This window comes from Oncorhynchus nerka, linkage group LG9a, assembly GCF_034236695.1.
Source record: "Oncorhynchus nerka isolate Pitt River linkage group LG9a, Oner_Uvic_2.0, whole genome shotgun sequence".
In the NCBI taxonomy this organism is placed as follows: Eukaryota; Metazoa; Chordata; class Actinopteri; order Salmoniformes; family Salmonidae; genus Oncorhynchus; species Oncorhynchus nerka.
In genome coordinates, this window is record NC_088404.1 from 7,783,846 (window position 1) to 7,799,899 (window position 16,054).

At 47.7% G+C, this 16,054-nt stretch overlaps 1 protein-coding gene across 3 annotated transcripts in view; it reads left to right on the forward strand.

Annotated features, from left to right (window-relative positions):
• The window catches only part of LOC135573323 (tetraspanin-18B-like), a 171,982-nt gene that overhangs the window by 140,460 nt on the left and 15,468 nt on the right, over positions 1 to 16,054 (forward strand). For all 3 annotated transcript variants that reach the window (XM_065022277.1, XM_065022278.1, XM_065022279.1), the window contains exon 3: positions 15,356 to 15,451. In XM_065022277.1, coding sequence (XP_064878349.1) covers positions 15,356 to 15,451 — 96 coding nt within the window. The remainder of the gene's footprint in view (positions 1 to 15,355; positions 15,452 to 16,054) is intronic.

The window sequence follows — 16,054 nt, forward strand, 5'->3', positions numbered from 1 at the left end:
ACTATATAGGGAATAGGGTGGTCAAATAGGCACTATATAGGGAATAGGGTTCTAGGGCTCTGGTCTAAAGTAGTGCACTATATATAGAGAATAGGGTTCTGTAGGGCTCTGGTCTAAAGTAGTGCACTATATAGGGAATAGGGTTCTATAGGGCTCTGGTCTAATGTAGTGCACTATATATAGGGAATAGGGTTCTATAGGGCTCTGGTCTAAAGTAGTGCACTATATATAGGGAGTAGGGTTCTATAGGGCTCTGGTCTAAATTAGTGCACTATATAGGGAATAGGGTTCTATAGGGCTCTGGTCTAAAGTAGTGCACTATATATAGAGAATAGGGTTCTGTAGGGCTCTGGTCTAAAGTAGTGCACTATATAGGGAATAGGGTTCTATAGGGCTCTGGTCTAAAGTAGTGCACTATATATAGAGAATAGGGTTCTGTAGGGCTCTGGTCTAAAGTAGTGCACTATATAGGGAATAGGGTTCTATAGCGCTCTGGTCTAAAGTAGTGCACTATATAGGGAATAGGGTTCTATAGGGCTCTGGTCTAATGTAGTGCACTATATATAGGGAGTAGGGTTCTATAGGGCTCTGGTCTAAAGTAGTGCACTATAAAGGGAATAGGGTTCTATAGGGCTCTGGTCTAATGTAGTGCATTATATATAGGGAATAGGGTTCTATAGGGCTCTGGTCTAAAGTAGTGCACTATATAGGGAATAGGGTTCTATAGGGCTCTGGTCTAAAGTAATGTACTATATAGGGAACAGGTTGCCATTTGGCTCATAGCAGACACAGTGTCCTTGTCCTGCTGGTACTGAAGGGGGGATAGAGGTGAGATGATGGGTGTGATAGGGAGGAAACAGAGGAATAGAGTCACTTCATTACTCTCCTAGGTGGAGGCAGGAGATAGAAGGGGGAACAGGAAGAGATAGGGGGGTGGTGGGGAGATAGAAGGGGTGGTGGGGGGATAGAGGGGTGGTAGGGGGGAGATAGATTGGTGGTGGGGGGGATAGAGGGGTGGTGGGGGGGATAAAGGTGGAGATAGAGCAGGAGGAGGACATACGAATAGAGTCACTTCATTAATCGTGCTGAAAGTGTCACCCTCTTGGGTCACCCTGAAAATCCCATCCAGCCAAGTGTGTTCTATTGTTAAAGAGAACACACTGCCGCTATTGTTAAAGAGAACACACTGCCGCTATTGTTAAAGAGAACGCACTGCCGCTATTGTTAAAGAGAACACACTGCCGCTATTATTAAAGAGAACACACTGCCACTATTGTTAAAGAGAACGCACTGCCACTATTGTTAAAGAGAACACACTGCCGCTATTGTTAAAGAGAACACACTGCCGCTCTGTTTTTCATTTAACCGTTGCATGCAGGTTATTATTATTTCAAATCTAATCTATATGGCAAAAGAGACCCGTCTGTGTGTAATTGTGTTTCTATGTCTCTTCCGTTTCTCATCATAATGGCAAGATGCTGATTGGCCTGTGATGCTGATTGGCCTGTGATGCTGATTGACCTGTGATGCTGATTGACCTGTGATGCTGATTGGCCTGTGATGCTGATTGACCTGTGATGCTGATTGGCTTGTGATGCTGATTGACCTGTGATGCTGATTGACCTGTGATGCTGATTGGCCTGTGATGCTGATTGGCCTGTGATGCTGATTGACCTGTGATGCTGATTGACCTGTGATGCTGATTGACCTGTGATGCTGATTGGCCTGTGATGCTGATTGACCTGTGATGCTGATTGGCCTGTGATGCTGATTGGCCTGTGATGCTGATTGACCTGTGATGCTGATTGACCTGTGATGCTGATTGACCTGTGATGCCTGATGCTGATTGACCTGTGATGCTGATTGGCCTGTGATGCTGATTGACCTGTGATGCTGATTGACCTGTGATGCTGATTGACCTGTGATGCTGATTGGCCTGTGATGCTGATTGACCTGTGATGCTGATTGGCCTGTGATGCTGATTGACCTGTGATGCTGATTGACCTGTGATGCTGATTGATCTGTGATGCTGATTGACCTGTGATGCTGATTGACCTGTGATGCTGATTGGCCTGTGTAAAGTGCAGATAGTTTGGACTGTAGCTTAAGATAGGGTGGAGCCATGTGCCCAGCCAATCGACTCTCTCTCCCGTCTCTCAGGACCCACAGAGTTAGAGGAGGGTTTGTTTTGAGGGCAAAGGAGGTGGTAGGGGGAGATAGAGGGGTGGTAGGGGGAGATAGAGGGGGTGGTAGGGGGAGATAGAGGGGTGGTAGGGGAGATGGAGGGGTGGTAGGGGGAGATAGAGGGGGTGGTAGGGGAGATAGAGGGGGTGGTAGGGGGAGATAGAGGGGGTGGTAGGGGGAGATGGAGGGGTGGTAGGGGGAGATAGAGGGGGTGGTAGGGAGATGGGGAGATAGAGGGGATGGTAGGGGAGATGTAGGGGGAGATAGAGGGGATGGTAGGGAGAGATAGAGGGGGTGGTAGGGGGAGATGGTAGGGGAGATGTAGTGGGAGATAGAGGGGATGGTAGGGAGAGATAGAGGGGTGGTAGGGGAGATAGAGGGGTGGTAGGGGAGATAGAGGGGTGGTAGGGGGAGATAGAGGGGTGGTAGGGGGAGATAGAGGGGGTGGTAGGGGAGAGAGAGGGTGGTAGGGAGATGGAGGTGGAGGGGGAGATAGGGGTGGTAGGGAGATGGAGGGTGGGGAGAGATAGAGGGGTGGTAGGGAGATAGGGGGATGGTAGGGGAGAGGGGAGAGGGGATGGTAGGGAGAGATAGAGGGGGTGGTAGGGGAGATGTAGGGGGAGATAGAGGGGTGGTAGGGGAGATAGAGGGGTGGTAGGGGGAGATGAGGGAGATAGAGGGATGGTAGGGAGAGATAGAGGGGTGGTAGGGGAGATAGAGGGTGGTAGGGGAGATGGAGGGTGGTAGGGGAGATAGAGGGGGTGGTAGGGGAGATGGAGGGGAGATAGAGGGGGTGGTAGGGGGAGATAGAGGGGTGGTAGGGGGAGATGGAGGGGTGGTAGGAGAGATAGAGGGGGTAGGGGGGTTGATAGAGGGTGGTAGGGGAGATAGAGGGGTGGTAGGGGGGATAGAGGGGGTGGTAGGGGAGATAGAGGGGGGTGGTGGGGGGATAGAGGGGGTGTTAGGGGGATAGAGGGGGTGGTAGGGGGAGATAGAGGGGGTGGTAGGGGGGATAGAGGGGTGGTAGGGAGAGATAGAGGGGGTGGTAGGGGGATAGAGGGGGTGGTAGTAGGAGATAGGGGGTGGTAGGGGAGATAGAGGGGTGGTAGGGAGAGATAGAGGGGGTGGTAGGGGAGATAGAGGGGGTGGTAGGGGTGTTTGTTTTTCAGGGCAGAGGGGGAGTCCCTTTCATTACTGGGAGAACAGTCATGTAGGTTCATGTGGGACTGTGTCCTCGTTACGGAGCTCTGATAACTGTCTCTCTGTTTCCCACCCGAAAGCTGATCTAGGATCTGTTCTCTCTATACTCAAGAGAAAACCTCAGCCAATCTGTTCCCAGATCAGTAGCGACTAGCTGACCACAGAGTGTAAACATGTCTTTGAGATGGGTCTTGTGCCGCGTGGCAAAGATCTGTGACATCCAGAACGGGACGAGCTGTAGACTAGAGGGCTGAGGGAGGGAGCTGGTGGGTGGGTGGGTGGTGTGTGTGTGTGTGTGTGTGTGTGTGTGTGTGTGTGTGTGTGTGTGTGTGTGTGTGTGTGTGTGGGTGTGAGTGTGAGTGAGTGTGTGGGTGTGAGTGTGAGTGTGAGTGTGAGTGTGTGTGTGTGTGTGTGTGAATGTGTGTAACTGGGGGGAAGAGAGAGAGAGGAAAAACTAGCATTGACTGGCTGATACAGAGCTGTACCTCAGGCCACGGCGTTTTAATAATGTCTCTTTCATCAGACACAAAACAACTATTCTCACTGACACAGCACCTGCGTTGATCACACTGCAGTAGTGTCATGTCTCTGAGCATCAGTGTCCCTCTCAGTAGTGTCTTGTCTCTATGTATCAGTGTCCATCTCAATAGTGGCTTGTCTCTGAGCATCAGTGTCCCTCTCAGTATTGTCTTGTCCCTGTGTGTCAGTGTCCCTCTCAGTAGTGTCTTGTCTCTGAGCATCAGTGTCCCTCTCAGTAGTGTCTTGTCTCTGAGCTTCAGTGTCCCTCTCAGTAGTGTCTTGTCTCTGAGCATCAGTGTCCATCTCAGTAGTGTCTTGTCTCTGCATCAGTGTCCCTCTCAGTATTGTCTTGTCCCTGTGTGTCAGTGTCCCTCTCAGTAGTGTCTTGTCTCTCTGCATCAGTGTCCCTCTCAGTAGTGTCTTGTCTCTGAACATCAGTGTCCATGTCAGTAGTGTCTTGTCTCTGAACATCAGTGTCCATGTCAGTAGTGTCTTGTCTCTGAACATCAGTGTCCATCTCAGTAGTGTCTTGTCTCTGAACATCAGTGTCCATCTCAGTAGTGTCTTGTCCCTGTGTCAGTGTCCCTCTCAGTAGTGTCTCGTCTCTGTGAGTCAGTGTCCCTCTCAGTAGTGTCTTGTCTCTGCATCAGTGTCCATCTCAGTAGTGTCTTGTCTCTGAGCATCAGTGTCCCTCTCAGTAGTGTCTTGTCTCTGAGCATCAGTGTCCATCTCAGTAGTGTCTTGTCTCTGCATCAGTGTCCCTCTCAGTATTGTCTTGTCCCTGTGTGTCAGTGTCCCTCTCAGTAGTGTCTTGTCTCTCTGCATCAGTGTCCCTCTCAGTAGTGTCTTGTCTCTGAACATCAGTGTCCATCTCAGTAGTGTCTTGTCTCTGAACATCAGTGTCCATCTCAGTAGTGTCTTGTCCCTGTGTCAGTGTCCCTCTCAGTAGTGTCTCGTCTCTGTGAGTCAGTGTCCCTCTCAGTAGTGTCTTGTCTCTGCATCAGTGTCCATCTCAGTAGTGTCATGTCTCTGAGCATCAGTGTCCATCTCAGTAGTGTCTTGTCCCTGTGTGTCAGTGTCCCTCTCAGTAGTGTCTTGTCCCTGTGTCAGTGTCCATCTCAGTAGTGTCTTGTCTCTGTCTCTCTACTGTGTTCTGTGGTTCAGTACAGTATGATGTATCATGTGGTTCAGTACAGTATGATGTGTCCTGTGGTTCAGTACAGTGTGATGTGTTCTGTGGTTCAGTACAGTATGATGTGTCATGTGGTTCAGTGCAGTGTGATATATCATGTGGTTCAGTGCAGTATGATGTGTCCTGTGGTTCAGTACAGTATGATGTATCATGTGGTTCAGTACAGTATGATGTGTTCTGTGGTTCAGTACAGTATGATGTATCATGTGGTTCAGTACAGTGTGATGTGCCCTGTGGTTCAGTACAGTGTGATCTGTTCTGTGGTTCAGTACAGTGTGATGTGTTCTGTGGTTCAGTACAGTATGATGTGTTCTGTGGTTCAGTACAGTGTGATGTATCATGTGGTTCAGTACAGTGTGATGTATCATGTGGTTCAGTACAGTGTGATGTGTCCTGTGGTTCAGTACAGTATGATGTATCATGTGGTTCAGTACAGTGTGATGTGTTATGTGGTTCAGTACAGTGTGATGTGTCCTGTGGTTCAGTACAGTATGATGTATCATGTGGTTCAGTACAGTGTGATGTGTTCTGTGGTTCAGTACAGTGTGATGTGTTTTGTGGTTCAGTACAGTGTGATGTGTCCTGTGGTTCAGTGCAGTGTGATGTGTCCTGTGGTTCAGTACAGTATGATGTGTCATGTGGTTCAGTGCAGTATGATGTGTCCTGTGGTTCAGTGCAGTATGATGTGTTCTGTGGTTCAGTGCAGTATGATGTGTCCTGTGGTTCAGTGCAGTATGATGTGTTCTGTGGTTCAGTGCAGTATGATGTGTCCTGTGGTTCAGTACAGTATGATGTGTCATGTGGTTCAGTGCAGTGTGATATATCATGTGGTTCAGTGCAGTATGATGTGTTCTGTGGTTCAGTACAGTATGATGTGCCCTGTGGTTCAGTACAGTATGATGTATCATGTGGTTCAGTGCAGTATGATGTGTTCTGTGGTTCAGTACAGTGTGATGTGTCCTGTGGTTCAGTACAGTATGATGTGTCATGTGGTTCAGTGCAGTGTGATATATCATGTGGTTCAGTGCAGTGTGATGTGTCCTGTGGTTCAGTGCAGTATGCTGTGTCCTGTGGTTCAGTGCAGTATGATGTGTTCTGTGGTTCATTACAGTATGATGTGTTCTGTGGTTCAGTACAGTGTGATGTGTCCTGTGGTTCAGTGCAGTATGATGTATCATGTGGTTCAGTGCAGTATGATGTGTCCTGTGGTTCAGTACAGTATGATGTGTTCTGTGGTTCAGTACAGTAGGATGTGTTCTGTGGTTCAGTGCAGTGTGATGTGTTTTGTGGTTCAGTACAGTGTGATGTGTTCTGTGGTTCAGTGCAGTGTGATGTGTTCTGTGGTTCAGTACAGTATGATGTATCATGTGGTTCAGTGCAGTATGATGTGTTCTGTGGTTCAGTACAGTGTGATGTGTTTTGTGGTTCAGTACAGTGTGATGTGTCCTGTGGTTCAGTGCAGTATGATGTGTCCTGTGGTTCAGTACAGTATGATGTGTCATGTGGTTCAGTGCAGTATGATGTGTCCTGTGGTTCAGTACAGTATGATGTGTCATGTGGTTCAGTGCAGTGTGATATATCATGTGGTTCAGTGCAGTATGATGTGTTCTGTGGTTCAGTACAGTGTGATGTGTTTTGTGGTTCAGTACAGTGTGATGTTTCCTGTGGTTCAGTGCAGTGTGATGTGTCATGTGGTTCAGTGCAGTATGCTGTGTCCTGTGGTTCAGTACAGTATGATGTGCCCTGTGGTTCAGTGCAGTATGATGTGCCCTTTATGGGTGTGAGGTCTGTGGTCCGCTCACCAACCAAGAATTCACAAAATGGGACGAACCCCAAATTGAGTCTCTGCATGCAGAATTCTGCTAAAATATTGTAACGGTTGTAGTTGGTGGAAGAAGGACCTAGGTGCCGCGTGGTACGTGTTCGATATTTTATTAAATAGAACTGAACACTAAATAACTAAATAACAAAAGGCACAACCGAAACAGCTCCGTCAGGTGCAACAGAAAATAATCACCCACAACTCATAATGGGAAAACAGGCTGCCTAAGTATGGTTCTCAATCTGAAACAACGATTGACAGCTGCCTCTGATTGGGAACCATACCAGGCCAAACACATAGAAACAGAAAACCTAGACCTACAACATAGAATATCCCACCCCATCACACCCTGACCAAACTAAACATAGAAACATACAAAGCAAACTATGGTCAGGACAATGTGACAAATATCCTCTCTGTGCAATGTAAAACACCAAATAATGCAACCCACTAATTATCAAAATCCAGAAAAGAGCCGTTAAATTCTACAACCACCTAAAAGGAAGTGATTCCCAAACCTTCCATAACAAAGCCATCACCTACATGAGAGATGAACCTGGAGAAGAGTCCCTACCAGAAAGCTGGTTCTGAGGCTCTGTTCACAAACACAAACACACCCTACAGAGCCCCAGGACAGCAGCACAATTAGACCCAACCAAATCATGAGAAAACAAAAAGATAAATACTTGACACATTAGAAAGAATTAACAAAAACACAGAGCAAACTAGAATGCTATTTGGCCCTACACAGAGAGTACACAGCGGCAGAATACCTGACCACTGTGACTGACCCAAACTTAAGGAAAGCTTAGACTATGTACAGACTCAGGGAGCATAGCCTTGCTATTGACAGGCTATGTGCTCACTGCCCACAAAATGAGGTGGAAACTGAGCTGCATTTCCTAACCTCCTGTCCAACGTATGACCATATTAGAGACACATATTTCCCTCAGATTACACAGATCCACAAAGAATTCGAAAACAAACCCAATTTTGATAAACTCCCATATCTACTGGGTGAAATACCACAGTGTGTCATCACAGCAGCAAGATATGTGACCTGTTGCCGCAAGAAAAGGTCAACCAGTGAAGAACAAACACCATTGTAAATACAACCCATATTTATGCTTATTTATTTTCCCTTTTGTACTTTGACAATTTGCGCATAATATGACATTTGTAATGTCTTTATTCTTTTGAGTGTAATGTTTACTGAGTGTAATGTTACATTTTTTATTGTTTATTTCACTTTTGTTTATTATCTATTTCACTTACTTTGGCAATGTTAACATATGTTTCCCATGCCAATAAAGCCCCTTGAATTGAATTGAATTGAATTGAGAGACAGAGAGAGAGACAGAGAGAGAGAGAGACAGAGAGAGAGAGAATTAACAAAAAAACTGAGCAAACTTAGAATGCTATTTGGCCCTACACAGAGAGTACACAGCGGCAGAATACCTAACCACTGTGACTGACCCAAAATTCAGTGCAGTGTGAGTGTTTTGACTATGTACAGACTCAGTGAGCATAGCCTTGCATTGAGAATGTGCCCTGACAGGCAGATGATGTGCTCTCAAGAGAAGACAGGCTATGTGCTCACTGCCCACAAAATGAGGTGGAAACTGAGCTGCACTTCCTAACCTCCTGCCCAATGTATGACCATATTAGAGAGACATATTTCTTTTTCTTTTTCTTTATTTATTTATAATTATTAATTGGTATGTTGAAATTTATGTTCCTTTTGATGGCATAGAATGCCCTTCTTGCCTTATGTCTCAGATCGTTAGCTAGCTACATAGTTGTCTTTGCTGTCTTCGTATCCAAGATAATTGTGTAGTTTAGAGGGTGTAGTTTTAGAGTGATTATCTTAATTTACCGAGGTTAGCTAGCCAGCTATTTGTCGCCCTTAAGAGGAGACACTGCTAGCTAGCCAACAGCTGAGCCAACGTCTACCGAACAGAACTTCGCACTCAACAACTGGAGAAGATTTCCCCTCGCTCCACAGGTAGTATCACATTTTTCATTTCATTTCATTACAGTACAACGGCTTGATTTGTTTGATCGTAGCTAGCTACAGAGCTAGCTACAGAGAAACGTCTTTGTATCAAAGATAATTGTGTAGTCTAGAGAGCGATTTCCTACAGGTTAGCTAGCCAGCTATTGTCAGTTCTTTTAGGAGAGCAGCGTAATGTAATCAGGCATGTGCTAGTTAGCCAGCTGAGGTGCCCCGAATAGCAGCACAGTAGAAACTATTGACACTCATTAGAGACACGACTTGATTAGTGTACACAGATGTCAACAAACCCAAGACCACTGCCAGCTAGCCTACATAGTCAACAACGAGCCTCTGCCTGCTAGCCTACTTCAGCAGTACTGTATCATATTTATCATTTTAGTCTTGTATCCTTTAAGATTTCTATGACATTTGTAATGTCTTTAACTTTCTGAATGTTTCTGAGACGTGTAAGTTCCACTTGTCATTCAATCTCCTTTGCATTAGCGTAGCCTCTTGTGTAGCCTGTCAACTATGTGTCTGTCTATCCCTGAATTCTCTGAATTCTGCACAGACCATACAAACGCTCCCACACCGCGTGGATTGAGCCACCTAATCTGAGTGGTTCCAGCGCGACAGACCCACGAGGAGTTCCAGGTCAGAGAGAGAGCCTCTGGAACTGCCGAGGCCAAGACAGAGAGCAGAGTTCATCTCAGAGAGATGCAGAGAGAGAGACAGTCCCTCGAGAGAGAGCACAGAGAAACATGGATCACCACAGACAGACTGCTACCCCTACTGCTCTCTCTTCGTCTGCCCACGAGTTTCGCACACCCGAGAGCTTCTGGTGTGAGTGGTGGCAGAGAGGGATCCTCATCTCTCCCAAGTGGTCATTCTCTCTTTCTCCCCTTACCCATCTGTCCCTTCGCCTCCTTTGAATTCCATGCTGTCACAGTTACCAGCCCTTTCAAGCTTAACATCCTTATCATTTATCGCCCTCCAGGTTCCCTCGGAGAGTTCATCCAATGAGCTTGATGCCTTGATAAGCTCCTTTCCTGAGACAGACCCTCCTCCTCACAGTTCACGACTTTAACCTCCCCCCGTCTACCTTTGACTCATTCCTCTCTGCCTCCTTCTTTCCTCCTCTCCTCTTTTGACCTCACCCTCTCACCTTCCCCCCTACTCACAAGGCAGGAAATACGCTCGACCTCATCTTTACTAGATGCTGTTCTTCCACTAACCTCATTGCAACTCCCCTCCAAGTCTCCGACCACTACCTTGTATCCTTTTCCCTCTCGCTCTCATCCAACACTTCCCACACTGAGAGAGAGAGAGGATGGTATCGAGAGAGAATTCAAAAAACCTGAGCTCTCTCTCCAAGAACAAACCATTGTTCCTCTCCTCTTCTTATTTATCATCTCTTCCCTCTAACTCAAACCTTCTCCAACCTATCTCCTGATTCTTCCTCAACCCTCCTCTCCTCCCTTTCTGCATCCTTTGACTCTCTATGTCCCTATCCTCTTTAAATGGCTCGGGTTTCCCCTCCAATAAAGCTCCTTGGCTTGACTCATTGCGAGCTCACAGAACAGGAGCTCCGGGCAGCCGAGCGGAAATGGAGAGAAAGAGCCTCCAGCGGACCTGGCATCCTTTCACTCCCTCCTCTCTACATTTTCCTCTTCTCTCTCTGCTGCTAAAGCCACTTTCTACCACTCTAAATTCCAAGCATCTGCCTCTAACCCTAGGAAGCTCTTTTGCCACCTTCTCTCCTCCCTCCTGAATCCTCCTCCCCCTCCCCCTCCTCCCCTCTGCAGATGACCCGTCAACCATTTTGAAAAGAAGGTCCTTCGACATCCCGATCCTCGTTGCTAAGTCAAACGACACCGCTGGTTCTGCTGCTCACACTGCCCTACCCTGTGCTCTGACCTCTTTCTCCCTCTCTCTCCAGATGAAATGCGTCTTGAGAGGAGGTATTTAACAACCTGCCCCTTCAACCCTATCCCCTCCTCTCTTCTCCAGACCATTTCCGGAGACCTTCTCCCTTACCTCACCTCCTCATCAACTCATCCCTGACCGGAGGCTCGTCCCTTCCGTCTTCAAGAGAGCGAGAGTTGCACCCCCTTCTGAAAAAGGACACTCGATCCCTCCGATGTCAACAACTACAGACCAGTACCCCTTCTTTCTTTTCTCTCCAAAACTCTTGAGGGACGTGCCGTCCTTGGCCAGCTCTCCCTATCTCTCTCAGAATGACCTTCTTGATCCATATCAGTCAGGTTTCAAGACTAGTCATTCAACTGATTAAACTGCTTTTCTGTATCAGAGGGAGGGAGCTCCGCACTGCTAAAGCTAACTCTTCTCCTCTGTGCTCATCCTGCTAGACCTATCGGCTGGAGATACTGTGAACCATCAGATCCTCCTCTCCACCCTCTCCGAGTTGGGCATCTCCGGGGTGGGGGGCTTGATTTTGGTCCTACCTGACAGGTCGCTCCTACCAGGTGGCGTGGCGAGAATCCGTCTCACACCACGTGCTCTCACCACTGGTGTCCCCAGGGCTCTGTTCTAGGCCCTCTCCTATTCTCGCTATACACCAAGTCACTTGGCTCTGTCATAACCTCACATGGTCTCTCCTATCATTGCTATGCAGACGACACACAATTAATCTTCTCCTTTCTCCCTTCTGATGACCAGGTGGAGGGTTTTTAAATCGCATCTCTGCATGTCTGGCAGACATATCAGTGTGGATGACGGATCACCACCTCAAGCTGAACCTCGGCAAGACGGAGCTGCTCTTCCTCCCGGGGAAGGACTGAAGGTTCCATGAAGGAGCCATCACGGTTGACAACTCCATTGTGTCCTCCTCCCAGAGCGCTAAGAAGGGAGGGAGCGTGATCCTGGACAACACCCTGTCGTTCTCACTAACATCAAGGCGGTGGCCCGTTCCTGAACCAGGTTCATGCTCTACAACATCCGGAGAGTAGGGACATGACCCTGCCTCACACAGGAAGCGAGCCAGGACCCCTAATCCAGGCACTTGTCATCTCCCGTCTGGATTACTGCAACTGGCTGTTGGCTGGGCCCTGCCTGAGCCATGGGGCCCCTACAACTCATCCAGAGCGCCTTGCAGCCCGTCTGGTGTTCAACCTTCCCAAGTTCTCTCACGTCACCCCGCTCCTCCGCTCTCTCCACTGGCTTCCAGTTGAATATGAGTATCGCATCCGCTACAAGACCATGGTGCTAAGGGCCCTTTTCATGCCTACGGAGCTGTGAGATACAATGGGAACGGCACCTCATTTACCTCCAGGCTCTGATCAGGCCCACACCCAAACAAGGGCACTGCGTTCATCCACCTCTGGCCTGCTCGCCTCCCTACCACTGGAAGTACAGTTCCCGCTCAGCCCAGTCAAAACTGTTCGCTGCTCTGGCCCCCAATGGTGGAACAAACTCCCTCAAAAATCAGGACAGCGGAGTCAATCACCACCTTCCGGAGACACCTGAAACCCCACCTCTTTCCCTGAATACCAGGATAGGATAAAGTAATCCCTCTCACCCCCCCTTAAAAGATTTAGATGCACTACTGTTCCACTGGATGTCATAAGGTGAATGCACCAATTTGTAAGTCGCTCTGGATAAGAGCGTCTGCTAAATGACTTAAATGTAAATGTAAATGTAATCGTTCACATCTTTGTGGAAGTTACCTGTGGCGCTGATGTTTAGGCCAAGGTATGTATAGTTTTTTATGTGCTCTAGGGCAACAGTGTCTAGATGGAATTTGTATTTGTGGTCCCGGTGACTGGACCTTTTTGGAACACCATTATTTTGGTCTTACTGAGATTTACTGTCAGGGCCCAGGTCTGACAGCATCTGTGCATAAGATCTAGGTGCTGCTGTAGGCCCTCCTTGGTTGGGGACAGAAGCACCAGATCATCACTCTCTGTCTTTTCACTCTGAGGCACTCTCTCTCTCTCTCTCTTTTCACTCTGAGGCACTCTCTCTCTATCTCTCTTTTCACTCTGAGGCACTCTCTCTCTCTTCTCACTCTGAGGCACTCTGTGAACATCTCCTTCTCACTCTGAGGCACTCTCTCTCTCTTCTCACTCTGAGGCACTCTCTCTCTATCTCTCTTCTCACTCTGAGGCACTCTCTCTCTCTTCTCACTGAGGCACTCTCTCTCTATCTCTCTTCTCACTCTGAGGCACTCTCTCTCTCTTCTCACTGAGGCACTCTCTCTCTATCTCTCTTCTCAATCTGAGGCACTCTCTCTCTTCTCACTCTGAGGCACTCTCTCTCTCTTCTCAATCTGAGGCACTCTCTCTCTCTCTTCACACTGAGGTACTCTCTCTCTCTTCTCACTCTGAGGCACTCTCTCTCTCTTCTCACTCTGAGGCACTCTCTCTCTCTTCTCAATCTGAGGCACTCTCTCTCTCTCTTCACACCACTCTGAGGCACTCTCTCTCTCTTCTCACTCTGAGGCACTCTCTCTCTCTTCTCACTCTGAGGCACTCTCTCTCTTCACACTGAGGTACTCTCTCTCTCTCTTCTCACTCTGAGGCACTCTCTCTCTTCTCAATCTGAGGCACTCTCTCTCTCTCTCTTCACACTCTGAGGTACTCTCTTGAGTCAGTGGTTTAAGACCAGGGCACTATCTATCGATCCAGGGCTTTGAGGGATTTGAGCAGCAGGTGAGATGACTGGAGCCTCAGCTGTGATTTGAACCTGTCTAATCCTGTCTGATGGATGCTGTTTAGTTCAGTCTGAAGGGGGATGGATGATGTTTAGTTCAGTCTGAAGGAGGGTGGATGCTGTTTGGTTCAGTCTGAAAGGGGATGGATGCTGTTTGGTTCAGTCTGAAAGGGGATGGATGCTGTTTGGTTCAGTCTGAAAGGGGATGGATGCTGTTTAGTTCAGTCTGAAGGGGGATGGATGATGTTTGGTTCAGTCTGAAAGGGGATGGATGCTGTTTAGTTCAGTCTGAAAGAGGGATGGATGCTGTTTGGTTCAGTCTGAAAGGGGATGGATGCTGTTTAGTTCAGTCTGAAGGGGGATGGATGATGTTTGGTTCAGTCTGAAGGGGGATGGATGATGTTTGGTTCAGTCTGAAGGGGGATGGATGCTGTTTGGTTCAGTCTGAAGGGGGATGGATGCTGTTTGGTTCAGTCTGAAGGGGGATGGATGCTGTTTGGTTCAGTCTGAAAGGGGATGGATGCTGTTTAGTTCAGTCTGAAGGGGGATGGATGATGTTTGGTTCAGTCTGAAAGAGGGATGGATGATGTTTGGTTCAGTCTGAAGGGGGATGGATGATGTTTGGTTCAGTCTGAAAGAGGGATGGATGATGTTTGGTTCAGTCTGACGGGGGATGGACGCTGTTTGGTTCAGTCTGAAAGGGGATGGATGCTGTTTGGTTCAGTCTGAAGGGGGATGGATGATGTTTGGTTCAGTCTGAAAGAGGGATGGATGATGTTTGGTTCAGTCTGAAAGAGGGATGGATGATGTTTGGTTCAGTCTGAAAGAGGGATGGATGCTGTTTGGTTCAGTCTGAAAGGGGGATGGATGATGTTTGGTTCAGTCTGAAAGGGGGATGGATGATGTTTGGTTCAGTCTGAAAGAGGGATGGATGCTGTTTGGTTCAGTCTGAAAGGGGGATGGATGATGTTTGGTTCAGTCTGAAAGAGGGATGGATGATGTTTGGTTCAGTCTGAAAGAGGGATGGATGCTGTTTGGTTCAGTCTGAAAGAGGGATGGATGATGTTTGGTTCAGTCTGAAAGAGGGATGGATGATGTTTGGTTCAGTCTGAAAGAGGGATGGATGCTGTTTGGTTCAGTCTGAAAGGGGGATAGTTTTGCTAGTAAATATGAACCTACGTTGTCAGTTACAATTTGAGGTATGTGGTTGTGACATTACAGACGTGTTGCTGCCCCAACCTGTACTGTAGGGTTCTGGTTTCTGGGGATGGTGGAGAAAGTGTTGCTGGCGCAGGATATCCTGTGGAGATAATGTGTCTGTTTTTTCCTGTCGAGATTGTATTGGCTGAAAATACACGCCTGTGTGGGCTAGATACTCACTTCGTGCGTGCTACATTTGACAGGAAAAAAAGTAATTAAAAAAAAGTGGGAGCTTTGAGTTTTGTGTTTTCTTGACAGAACCAAATTAAGTGACTGGTCTGTCTATATGTGTATGTATAGTGTGTGTGTGTGTGTGTGTGTGTGTGTGTGTGTGTGTGTGTGTGTGTGTGTGTGTGTGTGTGTGTGTGTAGAGTGTGTGTGTAGAGTGTGTGTAGAGTGTGTGTGTAAGGTGCATGCGTGCGTCTGTGTGGCTGCGGCAGAATCTATAAAATGTGTGTGTGTTCTCTTGGCAGAACAGAATCTTGTTCGACTGACTGGTCTGTACCTGTGTCGTGTGCAAGCATTGGCATAACGCATTAACCTGTTTCTGTGTGTTCTCTCTGTCTCTCAGGGGTTAGGGGAGGCTTCAGCGAGAGGAACAGCCATGGACGGAGACTGTCTGAGCTGTATCAAATACCTCATGTTCGTCTTCAACTTCCTCATCTTCGTAAGTATTCTCCTGGTGTGCTTTTCTCACTATAGTACCTACATACACGTCGTTGTTAACAGCACTCCACCCATTTGATGCGATTGAAGCAATCACATTTTTTGAGGCAGATTTAGTTGCAGGCCTTTGGTCTCAGGCTTGAGAAACATTTGTCATCGTTTCCTTTCTCAGACAAACAGATCCTCCCACGAGGCAATAACATGGACTCTCTAAACCTCCGTGCATCCAAAATAAATTGCCACTATAGCTATAAACATTTAACACATTTTTTAAATATTTTTTTTAAACGTGACATTCATCGAAGAAACCCAATTATTTCCCGGGAGGAAGAGATGGTATTAGAAGTGAATGTATGAGGCTGCTCTACCCCCCTCCCCTCCTCCTCAATATCCCCCTTTATCCTTAATCAATGGAGAGTCACCCACTGGGGTTTAGTGATAGAGGGAGGATGGGGGTGAAGAGGGGGAGGAGGGAAGGGGGGATTCACTTTGAGAGTTGGAGGAAAGGCAGAAAGGTAGCTGAAGCACCCCACTGACCTACGTTATAGGCCTTAACCCCCTGCTGAGACATAAAGACTAGAAGACCTCTCCAGCTCCCCTCATT